Genomic DNA, 24,165 nt, shown 5'->3' on the forward strand with positions numbered 1-24,165 from the left:
CTATATAGATCATACGTAATATTTTTATTGTGTCTGTCTCAGGAGATCTTGCCTCTCTAACCAGACCATAAAGTCATAATGAACAGCAAGTAAACTTTTTTCTTCTTTTTTTATCTTGAAAGTCAAGCTCAGCACTGAGTAAATATCATACATTTAAGTATTTACTGATTATATGGGCTATTTTAGAAGATCCTTGTATTATGCTGAAAAAATACATATGCGTTGTTGTTATTTTAACTTTCTGCCTAAACTATATGTTCACAATATCACACCTGAACAAGAACATTGTCTCTAATTTTAATTCATCTTCCAATTTTTTACCTTTCCATTCCACTCTCTAAATTATATTCATCTTGTTAGGTACCTTGCAACTTGTAAAATCTATAATTGCAGTTTTGACCTGTATGTGGCCATTGAATTGCCTGATATGGAGCCAGGCACATATTTGCCTAGCTGATACACATCTGTTCAGATAAAAATAAATCAGAACACTACAGGGATGTCCCAATATCAGCTGCATTTCTAGGGATAAGGACTTCCTCTGACCAGAACATTTCTAAAAGCCTGTCTGATATAGTAGCTTGTGGCTATGAGTTCTGGTTTCAAGATTTTATCTATCTATCTATTACTTATTTAAATCTGACATATCAAAACCAGTCCATGGAATGTTGAAAAGCCATAAAAAATTACTGTGCAAAACTCGTATAAAAATTAGTGATAATCACAAATTATTGTTTTCTATGAAACAGAGGGGGGAAAAAACTTAAAAACTCAGGCAAAGTCATTTTTCTAGTAGCACTTAAAATATGATTTTATTTATGCCCAGAGTGGGCATTACTACCTTCCAATGTCCCTTCTTACTAATTTCAGAATTAGTAATAGTTCATTCTGTCCCCAAGCAACTGCTAAACATATAGCTTCAAATAAATTAGGCTTCTTCAAGGAAATAACAACGTAGTCCTAGGATACACAAAACATTCATAAATCCCTTTTAATCTTCAGTCCTGGTGACTAAAAATAATGTGTCCCCATCAGACACACCAGTCATGTTCCTTGTGCCTTGCAGAGCCTTGATGTATTTACCTATTATCTCCCCATGGTGCAGGAGTCCTCATAAATTCTGTTGACTCAGGTGAAGGCACTCTGCTCCAGGATCCTGGATACCCTGCTGGGCTCAGAAATCACCACTCCTTTTCATATGGAGATGTCACTCCCAGAACAGTCAGAATATGGATTTTGCAGGTACCAAACAAAATTATAAGACCTTGGTTCCTTAAATATGTTTTCTCTTTCCTTCTCAAAATACAAAATATGTTTGACCTCAGAGTCAACAAAACCAACAAATAACATACATGCATCACTGTTATCCCTGCTAAATAAAAAGTTTTCTTCAAACTGTGCTCTCTAGCATAAGGACACAAAGAAAATTTGCCAATTTTCAATATTTTTAACTCCTTTTGAGCACTCTCTTTTTCTTCTCTCCCTAAAGCTCCTCAGTTATTCAATAAGCTGCATACTTTTTGTTTCAAAATGTACCTTTGGAACTTTTTCATTCCCCTTGCCAGGATCCTGGTCCATGCTCTTTTCATTTCTTGCGTGGACTACCTACCATCTCCTACCAGGCTTTCCTGCCTTCAGTGTCTTCCCCTCTCTTACATGCAGCACCCTGTTGCTGAATTAACACCCAGTCTTAGTCCATAACCTTTTAATTTCTCCTTATTATTGGAAAATAAAGTCCAAACTTCCTTAAAAAATCCTGTCTTCTGGGACAACACTCCACACTCAACCTCAGGATATGCTTGCTTCCCTTGGTGGGGAATACACTCTGGCTTGCTGAAGTTCAGTGCCTCATTCAAAGCTCATTCACATGCTCTCTCTTCCCTTAAAGTTTCCTAACCACACCCACAGTTACCTTTCCACGGATAGTCATGAAACGTACTGCCTTTTACATGTGTATGGGTTTTCCATATATATTCTACTTCTCTCAGCAAAGTTGACAATAAATGAATGAACTCCTGGTCACTTGATTTAATAGACAGTCAACAATTTCTACCTTGCTGGACCTTTCATCTCATGCATTTCCTCATTCTCAAAATATTCTCTTCACTTGGTTTATGTGATGCTATCTTAGAATTTTCATTCTACCTAATGATCATTTTTTTAAATTTCCTTTTGCCCCTGCTATAGTCTGAGTGTTTATGTTCCCCCAAAATTTATATGTTGATATCCTCACCCCCAAGGTAATGACATTAAGAGGTAACACCTTTGGGAGATGATTAGGTGATGAGGGTGGAATCTTTAGGAATGGGGTCAGTACCATCACAAAATAGGCCCCAGACAGCTCCCTCACCCCTTCTACCAGGTGAGGACACAGGAGGAAGGTGCTATACATAGTCCAGGAAGGGGGTCCTCACCAGACTCTGAATCTGCTGACACCTTGACCTAGACTTCCCAGCCTCCAGAACGAAGAGAAATCAATTTTGTTGTTTATAAGCTGCCCAGTCTATGGTATAACAGCCCTTACAGACTAAGACACCAACTCTTACCATTGTTCACCATCCCACCTAATGCCAGCCTTGTCTAAGCTATGCCTCTCTCTTGCACAACTCACTGCGATGCTTCGTAACTGGTCTCTGCACATTCAGCCTCCTCCCTCTCCAATCTGTCTCATGCTGGAGCCCAGGGATCTTCTCGATCACAAATCTTATGTCACCCACCTGCTGAAAATACCTCAATAATGGTTTTCCAAGTATCCATAGTCTCTCTCAGAGTAAGGTCTAAGCACTGATTTTTTTCCAACTCCTCAGGTGATTTTAATATGCAACCAAGGTTGGAAATCACTTCTTTTTTTAAAATATATTTTATTGATTTTTTACGGAGAGGGATAGAAAGTTAGAAACATCAATAAGAGAGAAACATCGATCAGCTGCCTCCTGCACACTCCCTACTGGGTATGTGCCCGCAACCAAGGTACATGCCCTTGATTGGAATTAATCCTGGGACCCTTGAGTCTGCAGGCCGACACTCTATCCACTGAGCCAAACCAGTTAGGGTGGAAATCACTTCTTTAGACATATACAGCTCAACACTTCTGTGCTAATTTTAAAATCTAGAACATTCTCCTACCCCTTTCAAACCCACCTATCCTAAGTACTATTCAATCTTCAGATTTGAATTTAAATGTTCCTGCTCAGGAAGGCCTTTTCTGACTTTCTAGATGAGATCAAATTCCTCTGAAAAGGATTCCCATAAAACTTGTTATTATGTTTGTTAGCTGTCTGTCTTCTGCCTGAGACTTAAAACTCCAAAGACAAGGCACCATATCGGTCTTACCACTGTATCCTAAGCACTTAGCATGGAGCCAGGCACGAGGTGGGTGTGCAGCAATTTCACTAAATGTTATAATGGCATTATAAGAAAAGTGTTATGCAATCTCAGAGGTGAAAAGATTATTTCACTATGGGATAACATAAATGACTCTTTTCTTTAAAAGCTCACAAGACTATTTTAAAATATTGGTAATACTCCTAAATTGAGTGACAATTCAAAAATAGAAAAATACTGTAATTGGACAATTTTGAATCCCAGAATTAAATGTCTTTCATTTCACTCTGGAATAAAATATTTGAAGAATGACATAATAGTTCATCAGATACCCTAAGTATATGAACTAATCACAGGCTTGTTATGAAGATCAAGAATCATTCATATGTCAGTCTAGGGACATACGCATTTCCATAGCTAACATTCTTTTTTCCTTTTAAGTATAGTCTCTCTGCCAATAACGCCTCAATGACAACTCTGTAAGAAACTGTGACTATGGCCAAAAGTCATATACTTAATTCTGTAGAGTCTGTTCTCCAGCATAAGGACACAAAGTAAAAATACTCTTAATTCCGAAAAAGAGGTGTAGCCAGAGAGAGCTCAGTAGTCAGTCATTACGTGTGGATTATGATTAAAATATATTCTAGCGAGGGAGAACTCAAAGTCAATTTTCTGGAAGCAATCACATTATTGCTAACCAAGCAGAACTCATTACTACTGATTTTACTATTGTTACATTCCTGAAGATAAAGTGCTTTCTCAGGGGTTCTGGTTTTCATAACTTGCAAGGCTGAGTATAAGGCAGTACAGCATAGCTTCAATATTACGGTTGATTCAACCATCAGTCATTGTAAAAATAAGTGGTTGAGGAAATTAAATAAACTTGACCAAAAAGAGCAGCATAATCTCTTACCATTAAAAAATAAAATGAGCACACATTTTTCAGAGAAAATAAGCCAAACAAAATGGATTTTGCCTTGCCAGAATAGACGATTTCACAGAGCTTATATGTATGCAATGCTACAATATAAAGGCACTGGGAAAAGGGCTAAAGGGACTCAAATGGTAAATGAGGTATGGCCTCCTATCATCAAAGAACTAAGGAAAAGGCCAATAACTAGCTCTACAATAGGTCAAGAGGCATTAGTGTCAAGCACAGGTGCAGATGATATGCTCCAAGAGTACAAAGACGTTAGTTCAAACTAGGAAAAATCAGGAAAGATTTCATGTCATATGAGTGTCAAGGGCTCACAGAGCTTTCATTAGGGAGGTCTTTCCTATCAGGAAAGAGCACGAACAAGAGGCAAGGGGCATGGGCAATGGCTCGCAGAAGGTGTAGCTGGAACACAGGGAATGCAAAAGTGTGTAGAGTAGGATGCAGGTCTGAAAAGAAAGTCTGGGTTCACAATTGGAAGGGACTTGAATGTAATCTGTCCCTAGACAACAGAAAGCTATCCACTGTTTAAAACATGCTCTTAATTGTGAGGAAAGTTGCAGAAGCAAAAGAGTGGCAGATAACCTACAGGGAACTCCTAAAATAGGAGAATGGTATCTTATAGAAGAGAGGGAAATCATAGGGCTTTCTGTGGAAGGATAAGGACACTGAAAATTATATAATTGGGAAATCAGAGCAAAAGACTAGAACTCAGATTAGAACTTTCTATGAAACAGAGTAGAGAATGAAAATCAAGTTCCATTAACGTAACTCCCAAAGTAATTAAACAGGATGACAGCTAAATTCCCACTCAGATGGCCAGGCCTGCAACACACTGAGGACCTTCTACTTTTGTTACTGAACTAAAACTGAGAATGTGGCAGTGATGCCAATCATTCCGTTTTACTACTAGAAAGCAAAATACACAAACCCTTAAACTTTCGTTCTTCCCTTTCCCACCTGTATAAGCTGCTAAAACAACTAGATCGAGGACTTTGCAAGATAGAACTAAACAAAAACAAAACAAAAACCCAAGGTTCAATGACAATTTCCATCAGAATATCAAGGCCGAGGAGGAAGGCAACTAGTCTTTGTTTATTTATTTTTATCTATGTGTCAGGAAGCTTGGTGCCAAGTATTCCCCATTAAACCTCACCACTGCCTATTAGCGTCCTCCTCCTATTCCTCCTCCTCCTCTACTTTATCCTTACTTTACAGAGGTGGAAAGTGATTCTCCTGGGATGTAAAGAAAAAAGCTTAGCACATATGGGTAGGTCTGAGATTCAGCCCAGATTCATTTAACTCCAAAATCCATGCTGTTGCCAATAAAAAGTCTATGTTTAAAATATGTCCTCAGCAACCCTTTCCCCCTTCAATAATACCTCCTCTCCCTTTGTTGGTTCTTTCTTCATTCATTTATGCATGTTCATTCTTAAATTAACCACTGAACAACTCCTGGGTGCTAGACCTTGATAATGACCACTCATCAGTGTAGAAAAATGTTTTATATTGAGCATGATGTTCTAGGCATTATCCTTTTCCTCATTCAAACATGCTGTCATAATGGATGTTACAATCACATCATGTCTATTTACAATTTCCAAGATGTCTTCTGGTAAACATACAGGTTCATAATATTCATGCCATAAAACCTGAGTGTCTACTAATCTCCAGTAAATATAGGAAATTTTAGTTAGTTGGAGGGAAAAGAATTTACAGAACTACCTAAAAGCTAATGTACTAAGTAATTTTAATAGCTGAGAATTCTTGATAAAGTCAACAGAATTAAAATCAGAATCCATGAATTAAGATCATGTTGCAACAATGGTTTTAGTGTAATTTTACCTAAAGCACTATTAGTTGTGTGTGTATATATGTTAGTACCCTCTCATTTAAAGACTTACTTATAAACCATGCAATAGAGAATGTCTCTACATCAATTGATATAGGATTTCTCAAAAATATACCAAAGTATTGCCAATAAGATTTCATAGTCATCTAATATGGGAAACCACCTGCAACATGTAAATGAAAGGGAGGAATGATACTGGCTTCTCTCTAAAGAGGCATTTTAACTTATCATGGGCTGCGGAATAACTCAAGGACCCTAAATAGTATAGTAAGTAGAGCAATAACATAAAAAGATGCATTTGAAAAGCATGCCACAAATTAATCACTAAGCTATATACTATAACAAACAAGTAAAACTGACACAAGAGCCCTGGCCCGTGTGACTCAGTTGGTTGGAGCATGGTCCCATACATTAAGAGGTGGCAGGTTTAATTCCTGGTCTGGGCATATACCCAGGCTGCGGGTTCAATCCCCAGTCAGGGCATATGTGGGAGGCAACCGATCAATGTTACCGATCAATGTTTCTCTCTCTCTCTCTCTCTCTCTCTCTCTCTCTCTCTCTCTCTCTCATCCCTCTCTAAAGTCAATAAAAATATTATTCAAAATAACTGAAAGAAGAGCAGAAATGCAAGTTTTCTCTAATTTTTAAAATGAGAATACATTTCAAATATTGCTTTGGAGGCTGGAAGAAGCTGTCTACTACTATTATTTATCCTTACAGAATGAAAAAGGAGGTTGGAAAAAGTGCCAGTTTTCATTTTATAGTTGTTTACTATTTACACAAAGAAGCTTGAGATCCACCAAAGACCAAAGTCCAAACCAGCTATGCTGCCAGCACATCCAAACATGTACATAGACAACTGCACAGCCCTCCCCACAGCTGCCCACAGAGTCATCCATGATCCCAAATTTCAGACTGAAGTAAATTAGTGTAGACTAAATCTACAGTCAGATGTACCCCCACAAAAGGGCCAATTATTGTTTTCTACTTTCCAATAAATAACTACAGTTAACTAAATACTCTCATAATTTTAAGTGGGATTAGTAATGAAAGCTGTTAATGAAGGCATTTGAGTTGAACATCCTATATAATAAAAGGCTAATATGCATATCAACCGAATGACAGAACGACTGGTCGCTATGACGTGCACTGACCACCAGGGGGCAGACACTCGATGCAGGAGCTGCCCCCTGGTGGTCAGTGCACTTTCACAGGGGGAGCACTGCTCAGCCAGAAGCCCTGAGCTGGGCTCACAACTGGCAAGTGCAGCGGCATTAAGGATGTCTGACTGATGGCTTAGGCCCGCTCCCCGGGGGATGGGGGGGCGGAGAGGGGAGAGGGGCAGGCCTAAGCCATCAGTCAGACATCCCCCAAGGGCTCCCAGACTTGCGAGAGGGCGCAGGCAGAGCTGAGGGACCCTCCCCCACCTCCCACCCCGAGTGCACGATTTTCATGCACTCGGCCTCTAGTAGAAAATGAAAGTCTACCTCTAACCAATGTTCCTCAATCCTAGCTGTATTTTAGAATAACCTAGGGATTATGAAAAATAGCGATGCCTCTGCCCAACCTCCTAAGATTCTGACACAATTGGTCTGGGGTGCAAGTTAGGTGTCAGGATTTTTAACAGCTTCCCAGTGATTCTGACACACAGACAGCATCAAGGCCACTGCCAGGAGCTTAGCCTGTGTCTACCAACACTGCAGAGGCAAAGCCTTTCAGAAAGTGGCTTAAACGTAAAAATACACTTAATTTTAAGTTGCAAATTTGATTAATGGTACTTCTCTTTTTCACACAGGTACAAAAGATTCACATATAGCCACATTTTCTGTTAAAAAGCAAGTGAGCAGCTAAGTTTGTCATCACTGTGCTCACCTCCGCAGCCGTCTGTGCATGGACAAGGCACTTATTTAAGAGAAGTTTCAGAGGCACCAGAAAAGAACAGATCACCGAGGCCCGTGCTTCTCTGGGCCCAGCTCCTCAGGCATCAGAGGGCTGCGCAGCCACACAAAGCGGCCCACCAGCATGGACTTGTCCTACTTTGGATTGACTGCTGCTTGGAAATTACAGATATGATGAGACGCCTTGCAGTTCACAGGATAAAAAATAATCAGATGAGGATAAATACTTTACAAAATACACAGGTAGAAATAACTTGAGTTATTAAAGGCACAATTATTAGCAAAATTAGGTATTAAAATATGCAAAGTGCCATCTAATTTGTTATGAAAGGGTCAAAGAATAAGGTCATTCTATCAAAAATATTATTTTACCAGAACGAATGAACAAATTATACTAAATTCCAGGGGGAAAGGTATCTGTTATTAGAATAACAATGGAAGGAGGGAAAGATGCCAAAATTCTGCAATAGTTCATAGGATAGGAAGCATTTTTTAAATTGTTACCAGTTACTTTTTCAGCAAGTGGCTACATCAAACTGATGTAAAATGTATGTATTACATAACAGTACATTTTACATAGACAATCCCACTTGAGCTCGTAAAATTTATTTACACTATAAATATTTACAAGCCTAATCAGAGATGGTAATTTGAATATCAAGCTGAGAAACATCTTTGAAGAACTACCCTGTGTAAGATCACACTGAATCAAGCACTGAGGGAGGGCACAAAAACAACCCTGTCTGTTCTTCATGTGAGTTATTAATTAAAAGAGTAATGAGGAATTTTTAGAGCTAGGATTTTGAAAGCGTAAGAACCAGCTTTCTCTGGAAACAATCTTTTTCTTGTTCATTTCAAAGCACAAAACTTGGCAGACATAGTCTAAATGTATTAGAGACACACAGACAATATTTCTCTCTGACTCTAAGAGAAATGTGAGAGACCAAAAACAAGAAAAATTATCATATGCTTACCATACAGTAACTGATGTTGTGGAAACAACGGGTTTGCTGGGTGGCTGAGAGCAGCTCACCACCTGTGTCTCCTGCATAGCACACATGTCCCACAGCGGAGGCACTCTCTGATGTGTTTCATTGCCTCACTAACTCTACGAAATGCTTCTGAGCAACTTAAATTTTAAAATCCACGTTTCCAAAACAGGAGATTCAACTGACAAGGCCACCATTTACCTGCAGTGTAAGAAAATGCCTGTCCTTGTAATGAGTGCTATCTCACAAGCCACAGAAGAACCCATATGGGTCCCACACATTGGATCTCCCTCCACAGAGGTTCACTCCCCAGCACTGCCGGTTTTGTACCACTGATACTGATAAATGTGCCTGGTCTCTATATTCCATTTAGGAATTCATTCATTCACTTTACATCAGGTTAGATAGTTTAGCTCTCAGTACAACCCAGAATATAATGCAAGTATGTGTGTTCACAGATCCAAGTGCATGATAAAAAACTTTATGAGTAAATGTGTTTTGTTTTATTGTTTATAACATGCTAGCATTAATTGATAGCAGCATATTTAGTTTTTAGTTATGTTACTCCGTAAGGATTGGTATAAAAGCATAATTTAATAAGAATGTAAGGTTTTCTACTGATTTCTGGTATACAGCATATTGCATTTCCTATCCAAAAATTTCCTTACAAGATGTCTTTTAAATTACTTGAGATCAATATAACAAAAAGGATAGTTTCCCTGCAAAACAAAACAAAAAAAGGGTGGAGGGGGGGCTGTCTCATATAACTGCACAGACATATTCTGAATCCTCTATCATGGGACACATGGGTGCTTATTAGGAAGGGAAGAGGAAGTAAGGATGGAGGGAAGGAGAGAGAATCCAGAGATACACAGAAAGTAAAGTCAAACCCACCAAGGGGTTACCCAGGCATTCAAAATAAATACTTTCCTGGAACCCAGCCAGGCAAGGAAGACGGCTGTACCATGCAGTGAGATTCAGAGCCTGGTACAGGGAAGAGATTGGGAGGACTGATGATTCCCACTGGAACACTGTATACCGCGGGATGCGTGCCTGTCCTCACCTAGGCCCAGCCTCTGAAGCTCCTGGATTCCTTTGGGCCCAGCACCTACTCCGGTGCTTGTCTGGCCCTTCTTACGTTCTATCTCCACACACCACTCCTTACCAGAGTCAGCTCTTGTTATAATAACCACAATGTTTACATTTCTAAATTATTGCCTTGTCACTAGTAAAGCCTTTTAAAAATATTCTGAGTTTTTTTAACTTTAATTTCTTTGTATATTGATCTCCAATTTCAAAAGAATAATTCACATCCTATCTAATAAAAGAGTAATATTCAAATTGACCATCACTCCAACACACAAGATGGCCGCCCCCATGTGGTCAAAGATGGCTGCTCCCATGTGGACACAAGATGGCCACCACAAGATGGCCAGCCAGGGAGGGCAGTTGGAAGGGACCAGGCCTGCAAGAGAGGGCAGTTGGGGGCGATCAGACATGCAGGGAAGGGCAGTTAGGGGTGACCTGGTCAGCAGAAGAGGGCAGTTAGGGGAGACCAGGCCAGCAGGAGAGAACAGTTAGGGACACCCAGGCTGACAGGGGAGGGCAGTTAGGGGCAATCAGGCTGGCAGGGGAGCAGTTAAGTGTCAATCAGGCTGGCAGGGGAGTAGTTAGGGGGTGATCAGGCTGGCAGGCAGAAGCAGTTAGGGGCAATCAGGCAGGCAGGCAGGCAGGCAGGCAGGCAGGCGAGCAGCTGGGAGCCAGCAGTCCTGGATTGTGAGAGGGGTCCCAAATTGGAGAGGGTGTAAGTTGGGCTGAGGGACATCCCCCGCCCCCATGCATGAATTTCATGCACCGGGCCTCTAGTTTTATATAATGCATAAAACATATCTAATGTATAATTACCTATGTAATTTAAATTATTTTAGAGCCTTTCCTTTTTTTAATTTTAGTTTCAATTACAGTTGACATTCAATATTATTTTGTACTAGAGGCCCGGTGCATGAAATTTGTGAACAAGGTTGTGTGTCCCTCAGCCCAGCCTGCACCCTCTCCAATCTGGAACCCCTCTCACAATCCAGGACTGCTGGCTCCCAACTGCTCGCCTGCCTGCCTTCCTGATTGCCCCTAACCGCTTCTGCCTGCCAGCCTGATCACCCCCTAACCACTCCCCTGCCAGTCTGATTGATGCCTAACTGCTCCCCTGCCAGGCTGTTTGCCCCTAACTGCCCTCCCCTGCAGGCCTGGTCACCCATAGCTGCCCTCCACTGCAGGCCTGGTCACCCCTAACTGCCCTCCCTGCAGGCCTGTTCCCCCCCAACTGCTCTCCCCTGCAGGCCTCGTCCCCAACAATTGCCTTTCCCTGTAGTCCTCGTCACCCCCAACTTCCCACCTCTGCCGGCCTGGTCACACCTAACTGCCCTCCCCTGAAGGCTTGATCACCCTCAACTGCCCTCCCTTACAGGCCTAGTCCCTCCCAACTGCCCTCACCTGCTGGCCATCTTGTGGTGGCCATCTTGTGTCCACATGGGGGCAGCCATCTTTGACCGCATGGGGGCAGCCATCTTTTGTGTTGGAGTGATGGTCAATTTGCATATTACTCTTTTATTAGATAGGATAGAGGCCTGGTGAATGGGTGGGGGCCGGCTGGTTTGCCCTGAAGGGTGTCTTGGATCAGGGTGGGGGTTCCCTTGGGGCGTTGGGCGGCCTGGGCGAGGGGCCTGTTGTGGTTTGCAGGCTGGCTACGCCCCCCAGCGACTCAAGCGGAGGCCCTGGTATCTGGGATTTATTTATCTTCTATAATTGAAACTTTGTAGCCTTGAGCGGAGCCAAGCCTCCTGCTTGCTCCATGGCCGCAACCATTTTTGTTGTTATTTATTTATCTTCTATAATTGAAACTTTGTAGCCTTGAGTGGAGGCCTAGGCTGGCCAGAGTGTGCGGAAAGCTTGGCTTCCTCCATTACCGGGGAAACCCAAGCCTCCTGCTCGCTCCATGGCCACAGCCATCTTGGTTGGATTAATTTGCATACTCTCTCCTGATTGGCTTGTGGGTGTAGAGGAGGTATGGTCAATTTGCATATTACTCTTTTATTAGATAGGATTAGTTTCAGGTGTGCTTCACAGTTGCTAGATAATCATATACTTTACAAGGATATCTCCCCAATATTTCAAGCATACCTGGCACTATACATAATTATTACAATGTTACTGACTATACTCCCTATACTGTACTTTACATCCCCATGACTATTTTGTAACTTCCAATTTGTACTTTTTAATCACTCTACCTTTTCCTTTCCTTTATTTTATTTTTTTTTATTTCACCTTTTTCACCACTGCCTCTCCCCTATGTCAACCATCAGTCTGTTCTATGCATCTATAAGCCTGTTTCTATTTTATTTGGGAGCCTTTCATTAGAACCAATATTAAATTAAGGGCACATTCTCGGATGTTTATGTACATTATGCATGTATGTTTTAAATAAACTGCAATTTTAAGTAAATGTCTATCATTATATTTGACAATTTATATTAGAAGACCTATGTGAAAACTAAGAAGGAAATGCTTATGCATTCATTTTCCAAGCTCTTTCAGCATCTGTAAAACTGTGAGTGCTCCAACATATAAATGCTGAACTGTTAAGGCAATTATTTGCCACATCTCCCCAGTACATGATCTGGGACAAGGTAAGAACAAAGAGATGGGGCAGAGGCTGAGTGGCCTGGACCAGAAAAGTAACCATCAGGAGAGAAAGACAAGGTCCATGCTGGGTCTGATGAGGTGCACATGGGCAGCTGTTAAATCCAGCCACTGTTCTGACCCTTGGTCAACACCAGTGTAGCTAAAACCTTTTCTTAAATCCAAACTCACATAAGCCAAGAAGCTTGGTCTAGGGAAGGCAATGGGACACTGAGGACTCAGTCTTCAGGATATAAAGCACTCAAAGGGGACAGCAAGGGAGGGGGTGAACAACCCTAAGGGTTTTCAGCTAGAAGGGTAGGGATACTCCCAAAGCTATCTGGTTGGATGGGTTGTTTCACAGGACCCTAATCTTAGATGAGCTAAATTCATCCTAAACTAATTGTACTCCTCTGCACACAACCTCCACACACTCTCTGTATTCAATGAGCTTCACAAATAAAACAATGACTTAATTTAATTTGAATTTCTTGTACTTTCTCTTTACTCTAGCCAGTTACTCCTCCAGTAGCCTATCTATCATTTCTAAAGACACACTGAGTACATAACATTGTAAGGGGAAAAGCACATACCTGACACTTCATCCATCTACTTCCCTCCTGTGAATGCCAAATTACTATACAAGTATAATAGCAAACTCCAGATTCCCCTTGCCTGCCTCCCCCCACCCCTCTGACACACACACACACACACACACACACACACACACACACTCAACAAGGCACTGCTCCTGACACCCTGCACCTTCAATCCCTAGTCAACACTGAAGAATAGTCACTAACACATCCCTGGCCTATCTCTATGCTCTGGGTCTCACACACCCACCTACTCAGTCCTAGAGGAAATGGTTGCCAACATCACGAAGCCATCTTTAAGAAACTGTAATAGATTAAAGAACATAGTTTTTCTCTTTAATTTTCTCCACTGTAGATCAAGAAGATTCTTGGGAGAAAAATTAGTGTTGCTCTAATTTATTCATGACGGCCCTGCCCCCCCTACCCTCCTGCTCTATAAATTAGGATGTGCTCAGATACAAGGAAGGGAATACATGGATAACAATGGCTTAAACCATTGTTGACCTTTCTAAAAATTCCTTATAAAGTAAGCCTAGAGTTGCTTTGACCTCTCAGCAATGTCAAGAAGGACCCAGGTTCTTCTTATCCTACTATTTTACCATCCTTAGCATGTTGGCATTAATCTATAATAAAAAAAGCATAATATGCTAATTAGACTGGACAGCCAAATGACCTTCCAGACATCATTCCAGAAGTCCTTCTGGATGAAGCTGCGGTGGGGGGGGGCCAAGGCAGAGGCAGTTAGGAGCAATCAGGCAGGCAGGCAAAGTGGTTAGGGGCGATCAGGCAGGCAGGCAGGGTGGTTAGGGGCAATCAGGCAGGCAGGCAGAGTGGTTAGGGGTGATCAGGCAGGCAGGCAAGAAGTTAGGGGCATCAGGCAGGCAGGCAGAGTGGTTAGAGGTGATTAGGCAGGCAGAGGGGTTAGGGGTGACCAGGCAGGCAGAGGGGTTAGGGGTGATCAGGCAGGCAGGCAAGCAGTTAGGGGCATCAGGCAGGCAGGCAGGCAGGCAGGCAGGCAGAGTGGTTAGAGGTGATTAGGCAGGCAGAGGGGTTAGGGATGACCAGGCAGGCAGAGGGGTTAGGGGCAATCAGGCAGGCAGGCAGAGTGGTTAGGGGTGATCAGGCAGGCAGGCAAGCAGAGTGGTTAGGGATGATTAGGCAGGCAGGCAGGCAGGCAGGCAAGCAGTTAGGAGCCAGTGGTCCCAGATTGCAAGAGGGTGCAGGCCGGGCTGAGGGACAATTTCGTGCACTGGGCCTCTAGTTTTCAATATTGCCTCCAGTTGCAAAATGGCTACCACAGTTCCAGGCATGATGTCTTCATGTGGCAGTGCCTCATACAGGAAAAAGGGTGAGTGAGGATAAAAAAAAAAAATTAATCGCTCTCTTTCAGGAACCTCAGTCTTTTTAACCAAAGAAACAAATATTTATCAAAAGCTCATAAAACTGCCCTGGCTGTTTTGGGCTCAGATAGTTGGGCGTTATCCCGTGCACCCACAAGGTTGCTGGCTCGATTCCCAGTTAGAGCTCATGCCCAAGTTGTGGGCTTATTCCCAGGTAGGGGGCTTGCACGAGGCAGTTGATCAAAGTTTCTGTCTTCCTGTCTGTTTCTCGCTCTTTTTCTCCCTCTCCCTTCCTCTCTCTAAAATCAATAAAATAAAATAATTAAAATTAAGAAATAAGCTCATAAGACTGCTTTTTACCTTTCAATGGCTGCTGCCCAACCTTAGAACAATATTGGCAAAACAAGTCGAAGGTGTTCATGGGTTAACTCACTGGGCATGAGCACACTTCTGCCAAAAGAAAATTGGGAGTTCTTTAGTAAGGAAGAAAAAAGCTAGATATACTAGTAGACAACTTACCATGTCTGCCATGCATCACCACAAGGGTTCTGAGGAATGTCACTGGATATCTGGGCTTCTTTGATCCTTTCTCCCTTCCTGCCTTCCTCCCACCCTTTCTCTCTCCTTCCCTTTCTCTCTCCCTCGCTTTCTCCTTCCTTCTTTCCTTCTTTCTTCCCACTATTAAGGAGCATTTAAGTAAAATAAAAATGTGGCATAATTCTCAGCAAGTTCTATTTATCCCTTCTATGTATAGTTTAGTCCCTTAATAAATAATATTTAAAAATATATTTCTCTTTAAGAAGCTGTAGAAAAAGAAATTAAATAGCTGAGTTCCTAAAATACTTTAAAATTATATCATACTTCCTTATTTGTTTACTTGGACATTTCAGCTCTGCTTTATTTCATTCTGGGTTTCTCAGTTGCTTTGATGGGTAGTTAATACTTCGATGGGTAGACAAGTATTAGTTTCAACATTTATTGAGGGCCTGCTGTCTAAACACTCCAAAAGAGTTGCATATGTAAAGAAACCTTGAAAGTTCCAGAAAGAAATATTAATAATATAAATACCTCTATAACATCGTTTTGATTTTTAGGTACGAAGTTTTCTTACAGCAAGGTATGTCAGCCTTTCAAATTATACATCTTGAAGTGACATCTGTGTTCCTCCTTTATTTTCCTATCAATCCACTTTACCCCCTTAAGGTTTTTTCTTCCCCTTTAAGAGTAACTCTATTTATCTGAATCAATCCATTTATTCCTTATTTTTCAAGTTTAAGCTAACAGATGGAGAGATAGATTACTTCCAAACATCTGCGGTAAAACGCTTTACCTGCAACTCCTGCTGAGTAAAATTGATTTTAATTATATGATATTTAAAAATTTCTCTCATAGGCGTTGTAAGTGAAACTTTTCAGTGTAAGAACAAGTTATCACCTGGGCTCTCACTGTTAGGGACACTCTTATTCCAAACAAAAAATACATGTTACTATGTCAGGGTTATAATAGACCACAGCAGTTTTGATATCACAGATGTTTATGACAGTCACACTTTAAGATTACTGAAAAATTTCATATGTGTGCATTGTGTCAATCATAACTTTACAGAGAAAATTGAGAAAAGTGATTGTTTGGCATTCGCTGGGTACCATTACCTAGAAGGACTCTAGAAAGACTAAAATGTGGCTATAAATCACATAACACTATTTATTAACATCTGGATATTAGGATAGTGAGCTTTCCTGACAATCCCCCAAACTAAAGTTAGTGAGTACCTGCCTCCCGTAGCAATCATGTGTGCACTACACTTGCGTACTCCTAATGTGACAGTCACGTTCTTTTCCATGGGTCCTTTTCCTCTGCCAACCCCTGGAATGTTGGAACCCACAGTCCCCCCCAGCTCTGTTCTCCCCTTGAGTCTCATCTACAGCTATACCTTTAACTATTGCTTAATGTATATGAATCTTAAGTTTATGTCTCCATTTCCAGCCCGTGCATGCCCTTTGAATTTTAGGGCCATGCTTGCACCTTCCTTCCAGATAATTCCCATATAATCAGGGTCAGGTTACACTCAGACAAATCTGCACTCAACCTTTTATTCTACAAACTTATTTCTGTGTTCACTACCTGGACTCAAAGTGTCATAATCAATTCAATATCAGGATTAGAAACCTCCATTACCCTAAATGCCTCCATCTCCCTTAACCGCTCTCTGAAATCATTCACAAATGTCTGAAGTGTCTACTCTGAAATCATTCACATTTGTCTGACTTCCTTTAGTTCTCACTATCATAGATTTAGTACACTCATCATTCTTCATGGTGGCTTTGGTAAATGCCTTTAAAACTTGTCTCCTTGCCTCCAATCACGGCTATAGTCAAAACATCCTCTATGCTCCACTTCCATCTGACAAATATTTATTGAGCAACTTCTGTGGGTTAGGCTTTGGGGTGGGCATTTAGTAGAGCATGCTTATCAAATTAAAGACCTACACATGCCCGACTGGTGTGGCTCAGTGGTTGAGCATCAACCTATGAACCAGTCAAGTTCAATTCCCAGTCAGGGCACATGCCCAGGTTGCAGGTTCAGTCCCAGTGGGGGGCGTGCAGGAGGCAGCCGATCAATGATTCTCTCTCATCATTGATGTTTCTATCTCTCTCCATCCCCCTTCCTCTCTGAAACCAATAAAAATATATTTTTTTAAAAAGAAGACCTACACTTCTCAGTGAATTTAGGCTCTCGATCAGGAGAGCCTAAATAAACAAACAGACTATGGCAGCAACTAAGTAAACAAATAAATAGTCCATAGGGGTGTCTGCTTAAAAGAATAACTGCGGGGGTTACTATGTATATAGAGTACACACTTAGGGGGTGTCATTTAGAACCAGACCTCTAGGAAGGGCAGAGGCCAGCCACAAAGAGAGTCACAGAGAAGAGCATAACAAAGGCCAAGGCAAGAAGAGCCTCTGAGGGCTGGAAGGAGGACCCGGTGGCTGGCACAGAGTTGACAAGGGGAGTGTATGAGAGAAGGTGGGAGAGGTGAATATAGGTGAAGTCACCCACAGCATCCCCAGCAATGGCCACAAGTCTGTATATAACGTGAAGTGGACTGGATACAGAGAAGGGTTTTCCACAAAGGAGTAACATGATCTAATTTACTTTTTTTGTTTTGTTTTTAAATCACCAGAATTATGTTTCCCAATCCCAATATTAGGGTCAACCCTCTGCATCAAAGGAGTTCCATGGCTCCTGATGAAGGGGGTGACCACATGTTCTAGTTTGTTCAAGTGAGTCCTGGTTTTTGCCTGTTGCCCTAGTACAATTATTAATAGTCCCTTCCTTTCTCTCTCATAAGGGTCCTACCAAGATCATAAATTGTATGGTCGACTTACTGATAGGATATACAGTAAAACAGTCTCTAGGCTGATATTCAAGGCTCTTCTGATCCTGGTCCCAACTGACCTCTCTTCCCTCTCATCCCCTTTGAATTTTAGAAACATACTTCCACCTTCCTTCTAGGTAATCCCTGTATATTCAGGGTCAGATTATACTCAGACAAATCTGAACACAACCTTTTATCCTACAAGCGTACTTCTCCCCCATCACATCACTATCTGATGGTGTTTGGTCACTGTGAAGTGTATGTAGCTGGCAGTATCCTGAATGGGACAGTGTTTTCCACTGCTCTGCCTTTGTTCCTGCTACTGCCTCAGGACCCTCTCATGACTAGTAGCCAGACCTGGGAGACCTTCTAGAAACCAGGAAGAATGAAAGCTCCCCTCTGCACTTGGTTAGTACCTCTATTATCCCATTTATCACAAATGGGTTAATTATTTATAGATCTATTTTCCTGCTAGAATAGTAGGAACCTAGTGGCAAGGACACCACCTCCTCTTATAGGTTTTGGGTCCTCATCACCCACTGCATGCCTGGTCCACAGCTGGTACTTGACATATGATTGCTAGATGAATTATTTAATATAAAAGCGACATAAAATACACAAATAATATGTAATATCAAAGTAGCATAAAATACATATACCAATAAGTTTGAACAATGTGATTTTAAAATTAATTTATCTGTAAGCCTTAAAACATAGTTGCCTTCATATCTATTTTCATTCTCTGAATTCATTCCACTGCTTAATGTAGCCCATTCATTAGGAAGTAACAATAAAGTTTTAATAAATGACTAGAAGTAAAAAATCTTTACAGGCCAAGAAGAAGTCTAGTTTCAGGAAACTAAACAATTTCTAAATAATTGTGAAACTGAAACAAAACAGACGGCTATATTAACAAAAGGTAATTTCATACTCACCACTCTTAAACAATCCGGAACAAATCCTGCTCAGAAGAAGTTTTTGACGCAACTGCAGAACTTCAGCTTCCAAAGTTTCAACTTTAGATCTCCACTCCGACTCCTGCCCAGACACTACCCTCGCAAGGTGCTCTGTGTATTCTCTGCTGCTCCTGTCTGCTGGTTTTGAGCGGATAATCGCCAAGGCCAGAGCCAGCTTTGCAGTTCTCAGATACCATACTTGGTGATCCGTCCTGGCTTCTGTCCCTATGGGGCAATAAGAAAAAAAGTTATAGAAGTGCCTTTTAACGTTTGCACTGCATTTCATTCGCTCAAAATTGATTTTACAGAGTAACACTAATTAATAAGTTTATAATACCAGTTGACACCAAGTAACAGAAAAAAATTTCTCAGGAACGAAAGCATTATGAAAAATATGCAGAAGAAAAATCTATACACATGCATATTAAGTTTATTAATATTAAAAAAAATAGGCTCAGACAATTTGACAAATCATTGGGATGGAAAACACATACATTAATTCACTTAGTGATATCTAACAAATGGCATACATCAGAATCACAGAGGGATATGTATATATATCACACACACACACACACACACACACACACACACACACGTGGTCCCATTTCCCCAAATTCTAATTCAGTAAGTCAGGGATAGAACTGAAACTTTTTTATAACTTTTTTTTATTTTTCAGTTACAGTTGACAAACAATATTATAGTAGTTCCAGGTGTACAACATAGTGATTAGACATTTATATAACTTACAAAATGATCACTCAGATGAGTCTAGTACTTGTCTGACACCATGCATAGCTATTATAATATTGACTAGAGAGAGGCCCAGTGCACAAAATTGTACACGGGTGGGGTCCAGCCGGCCTGGCCCCAATCGGGGCGGATTGGGGCCAGGCCTGTCAGGAGGAGGAGACAGCGGGAGGTTGGCCAGCTGGCCCCACCCCTGATTGGTGTTAGGGGGGCTGATCAGGGGTGGAGCTGGCTAGGGGGAGGGGCCTTGGGCCTATCAGGGTGGTGGGGGCTGATTGGGGGTAGGGCCGGCCATGGGGAAGGTCTTTGGGTGGTAGGCCAACTGGCCCCACCCCCAAGTGGGGTGGGGGGGCCAATCGAGGGCCAGCAGCCTGGGGGAGGGGCCATGGGTGGTTGGCCAGCCAGCCCTGTCCCTGATCAGAGTGGGGGGGCCTATCTGGGGTGGGGCCAGAGGGGGGAGGGGCTGCGAGCCGATTGGTGTGGTGGGGGCCCATCAGGGGCGGGGCTGGCCAGGAGGAGGGGCCGAAGGAGGTTGCCCACGGGCCCCACCCCCTGATCGGGGTGGGAGAGGTTGATCAGGGGCAGGGCTGGCTGGGGGGAGGGGCAGCGGAAGGTTGGACAGCTGGCTCTACCTCCAGATTGGGCCAGTTCACTGGCCGCAGTGGGCATCATAGTGACTGGTCATTCCAGTCGTTACGGCTTTACGGTCACTGGCTTTTTATATATGTAGATGATATTATCTATGCTGTACTTTGCAACCCTGTGACTGTTTTTATAACTTGCAATCTGCACATCTTAATCCCTTCCCCTTTTTCACCCATCCCCTTAGTTCCCCTCCCATCTGGAAGCCATCAAAATGTTCTCTGTATCTATGATTTTGTTTCTATCTTCTTTGTTCATTTATTTTGTTTTTTAGATTCCACATATCAGTGAAATCATATGGTATTTGTTTTTCTCTGTATGGCTTATTTCACTTAGCAAAATACCCTCTAGGTCCATCCATGTAGTTGCAAATGTTAAGACTTCATTCTTTTTTTTTGGTCTACTGTTCCATTGTATATATGTACCATGTCTTCTTTGTCTACTCATTTATCGAAGGACACTTAGGTTGCTTCTCTATCTTGGCTATTGTAAGTAATGCTGCAATGAACATAGGGGAGCATATGTCTTTTTGAATTAGTATTTTGGAAATCTTCAAGTAAATACCCAGAATTACTAAGACATATGGTAGTTCCAGTTTTATAGTATTTTTGAGCAACTTCCATAGTGTTTTCCATAATGGCTGCAGCAACTTGCAATCCCACCAACAGTGCACAAGTGTTCCCTTTTCACCACATCCTCACCAACACTTGTTATTTGTTTTTGTTTATTTATTGATGATAGCAATTCTGGCAGGTGTGAGGTGATATCTCATTGTGGTTTAAATTTGCATTTCCCTGATGATTAGTAATGTTGAGCATCTATTGGCCATCTGAATGTCCTCGTTGGAGAAATGTCTATTCAGGTCTTCTGCTATTTTTTAATTTATTGTTTATTTTTTTATGTTAAGTAGTATGAGTTCCTCATATATTTTGGATATTAACTCCTTATTGAATGTATCATTTCCAAATGTCTTCTTCCACTCAACAGGTTGTCTTTTCGTCGCTAATGGTTTCTTCATTGTGCAAAACTCTTTAATTTGATACAGTCCCATTTGTTGTTGTTTTTTGTTTCCCTTGCCTGAGAAGACACATCCTAAAACTGATTTATTACTGATCAATGTTAAAATTTTTACTACCTATGTATTATTCTAGGAGTTTTATGGTTTCAGCTCTTACATTTACATATTTAATCCATTTTTAGTTTATTCTTGTATAGGGTGTAAGAAAATGATTCAGTTTCATTCTTTGGCATGCATATGTTCAGTTTTCTCAACACCATTTATTAAAAAGACTGTCTTTATCCCATTGTATATTCTTGCCTCCTTTCCATAGATTAATTGACCTTGTAGGTGTGGGTTTATTTCTAGGTTCTCTATTCTGTTCCATTGAACTTTATGTGTGTTTTTATACCAGTACTATGCTGTTTTGATTATTATAGTCTTGTAGTATACTTCGATATCAGCTAGAGTGATACCTCCAACTTTATTCTTCTTTCTCAATACCGCTTTAGATATTCGGGGTCTTTGTGGTTCCTATCCTCCATGTGCCATTAGCAAGGTAAAGATAATTCTATTTCTCCTAAAATGTTGTGGGAGAAAAAAAGATGAGCTTCCAAAACATATTCTCTGTTTTATTTAGGAAAGATCAGTAGTAACTTTCAGAAAGCCTTTTTAAAAAAAATTTTTAAACTTTTTTTTTCTTTTTTAAATAATTAAATTTATTGGGGTCACATTGATTAATAAGATTATATAGGTTTCAAATGTAGATTTTTATAATATATGATCTGCATATTGAACTGTGGGCCCACCACACAAAGTCAAATCTTCTGTCACTATATATTTTAAAACTTTTTAAATATTCAATTTATACTCAAATAATTATAGTAAATAATTAAAATGAACATTTAATGTTCCCCTAAGATATTTAGTGTCCTTGAATTCTTAATAGCTGAAAATATAAAATTTAACAGTCTTTTTAAAATAGTCTTCTTTCAAAAGTGCTTTATTTTTCTTTGCATTGGAGAACAGGGCTTTGAAAAATCTAGTCACATTCCTTGGGATCCCTGGATTCTCCCTTGAGCAATCTATAATAATAATAGCGTAATATGCTAATTAGACCTGACGTCCTTCAGGACGAAGCCAGGCTGCCAGGGAAGCCCGGGTCCCGGGTACCTGCTGGCAGCTGGAGGGAAGCCTGGGTCCCGGGTGCCAGAGGGAAGCTGGTGCTGGCAGCCGGGGGAAGGAAGGCCTACTCTTGCATGAATTTCATGGATCGGGCCTCTTGTGTGTACATAAACAGCTACTCTGCAAACAGTATTTTGACAATATTTATCTGTCCAATTTCTCCTACCCTCACTTTTCTCCAATATAATTTGCCATCAACTAACAACTCTCTAAACTGTCAATACTATTTTGAATTATAATCCTGAAGTCTAAAATTAGTTCATCCCCAAGATCACTGATAAAAATTCTGTATAAGAGCCCCAGATCACTCCTATACAGGACTGGTAGAAGTTTAAATAAGATAACCATTCAGGAGAATATTTCCTTAATATGTATCAAACATTTTCAAGTATTTATCCCCTTTGGTCCAGAATAGGTTCTACCATTTTAACTTAACATTTTATCTTAAAGAAATGAACAGAGCTATGTAGAAAACCTCATGCTCACAGATAATCTTATGGGATTATTTATATTACCAAAAAATCCCACCAAAACCTAAAACAAAACTTGACGCCAGTTTGAACATCTAACAATAGATACATTCGTTAAATTATGACCTATTATACAATTCAATTGAAAATGTTTTTGAAAATATTTCAAAGTATGTGAACATATTTCCCACATGATGTTAACTGCAGAATAAAACATAAGCGTAAATGCAGTAAAATTGGACATTTGAGGGAAAATATCTACAGAGATTGAAATATTGATAGATTTAGAAATAGCTGGGAGGGATGGATGGAGAGAAAGAAGAGAAAGAGGGAAGGGGGAAGGAGAAAGGTAAACTAGAGTGATTTACCAAAATACAAATGATACATTGACTATGAGTTGAGGAAGTCGAATTTTATTTTCTTGTTTATACTTTTCTATAGTTTCCAAGTTTTCCACAATGAACCTCATAAAACATATTATATAAGACATAAAAATGTCTTAATACTAATCCTACAGAAATATTCCCTGTTCTATTTTTCAAAGTAGAAATTATAGGAAAAAATGAAGACAGATTTTTAATAAAGCCCCAGAACTTTATACCAATTATTTTATGGTTATGATAAGAAGCTCCAGCCTGTAGAGCTCATGTCCTGAATTCTGAGATATCTTTAACTATAAAACACAACATCAGTCCAGCTTGGGAGAGGGGGATGAAATAATAGTACATTAAACATACTAAAAAATGTAACCTATCAAGAAAGTACTTTCAAAATTGAGCAAACACAGTCAGTAAAATGAGAATTTTGTCTCCCAAATTCTCTAATCTCCCTTCCTGATCAGCTTTCCCCAAAGTCTACTAAGTTTGTGAAGTTCAGACCTTTCCATGTCCACAAGTAGAGCTATGTACAAAACTTTATTCCCATAGATAATCTTTAGAACTAATAATTACCAAAAAATCATTTAAATGTGTTTGGTGTTTCTTCAACTAATTCAAAGCACACAATATGTTTTGGAGGTGGGACACAAAAGCTTTCCAATATGACCGAGCAGCACACTACTAGCCACCACAAACCTGAAGCAGGAGCACTGACTGGCTTGTAGTAAGAACTCTATGAAGTACCTGAATGAGTGAATAAATGAATGAATATATCAATGTAGGTCAGGTAGTCACAGC

The 24,165-nt window shown here is 40.7% G+C and overlaps 1 protein-coding gene across 3 annotated transcripts in view; it reads right to left on the minus strand.

Annotated features, from left to right (window-relative positions):
* Positions 1–24,165, minus strand: part of MEI4 (meiotic double-stranded break formation protein 4) — a 156,346-nt gene that overhangs the window by 103,063 nt on the left and 29,118 nt on the right. For all 3 annotated transcript variants that reach the window (XM_079781443.1, XM_079781442.1, XM_079781441.1), the window contains exon 2: positions 18,926–19,171. In XM_079781443.1, the coding sequence (XP_079637569.1) occupies positions 18,926–19,171 (246 nt within the window). The remainder of the gene's footprint in view (positions 1–18,925; positions 19,172–24,165) is intronic.

The sequence above is a fragment of the Cnephaeus nilssonii genome, assembly GCF_951640355.1.
Source record: "Cnephaeus nilssonii genome assembly, chromosome: 9".
Classification (NCBI taxonomy): Eukaryota; Metazoa; Chordata; class Mammalia; order Chiroptera; family Vespertilionidae; genus Cnephaeus; species Cnephaeus nilssonii.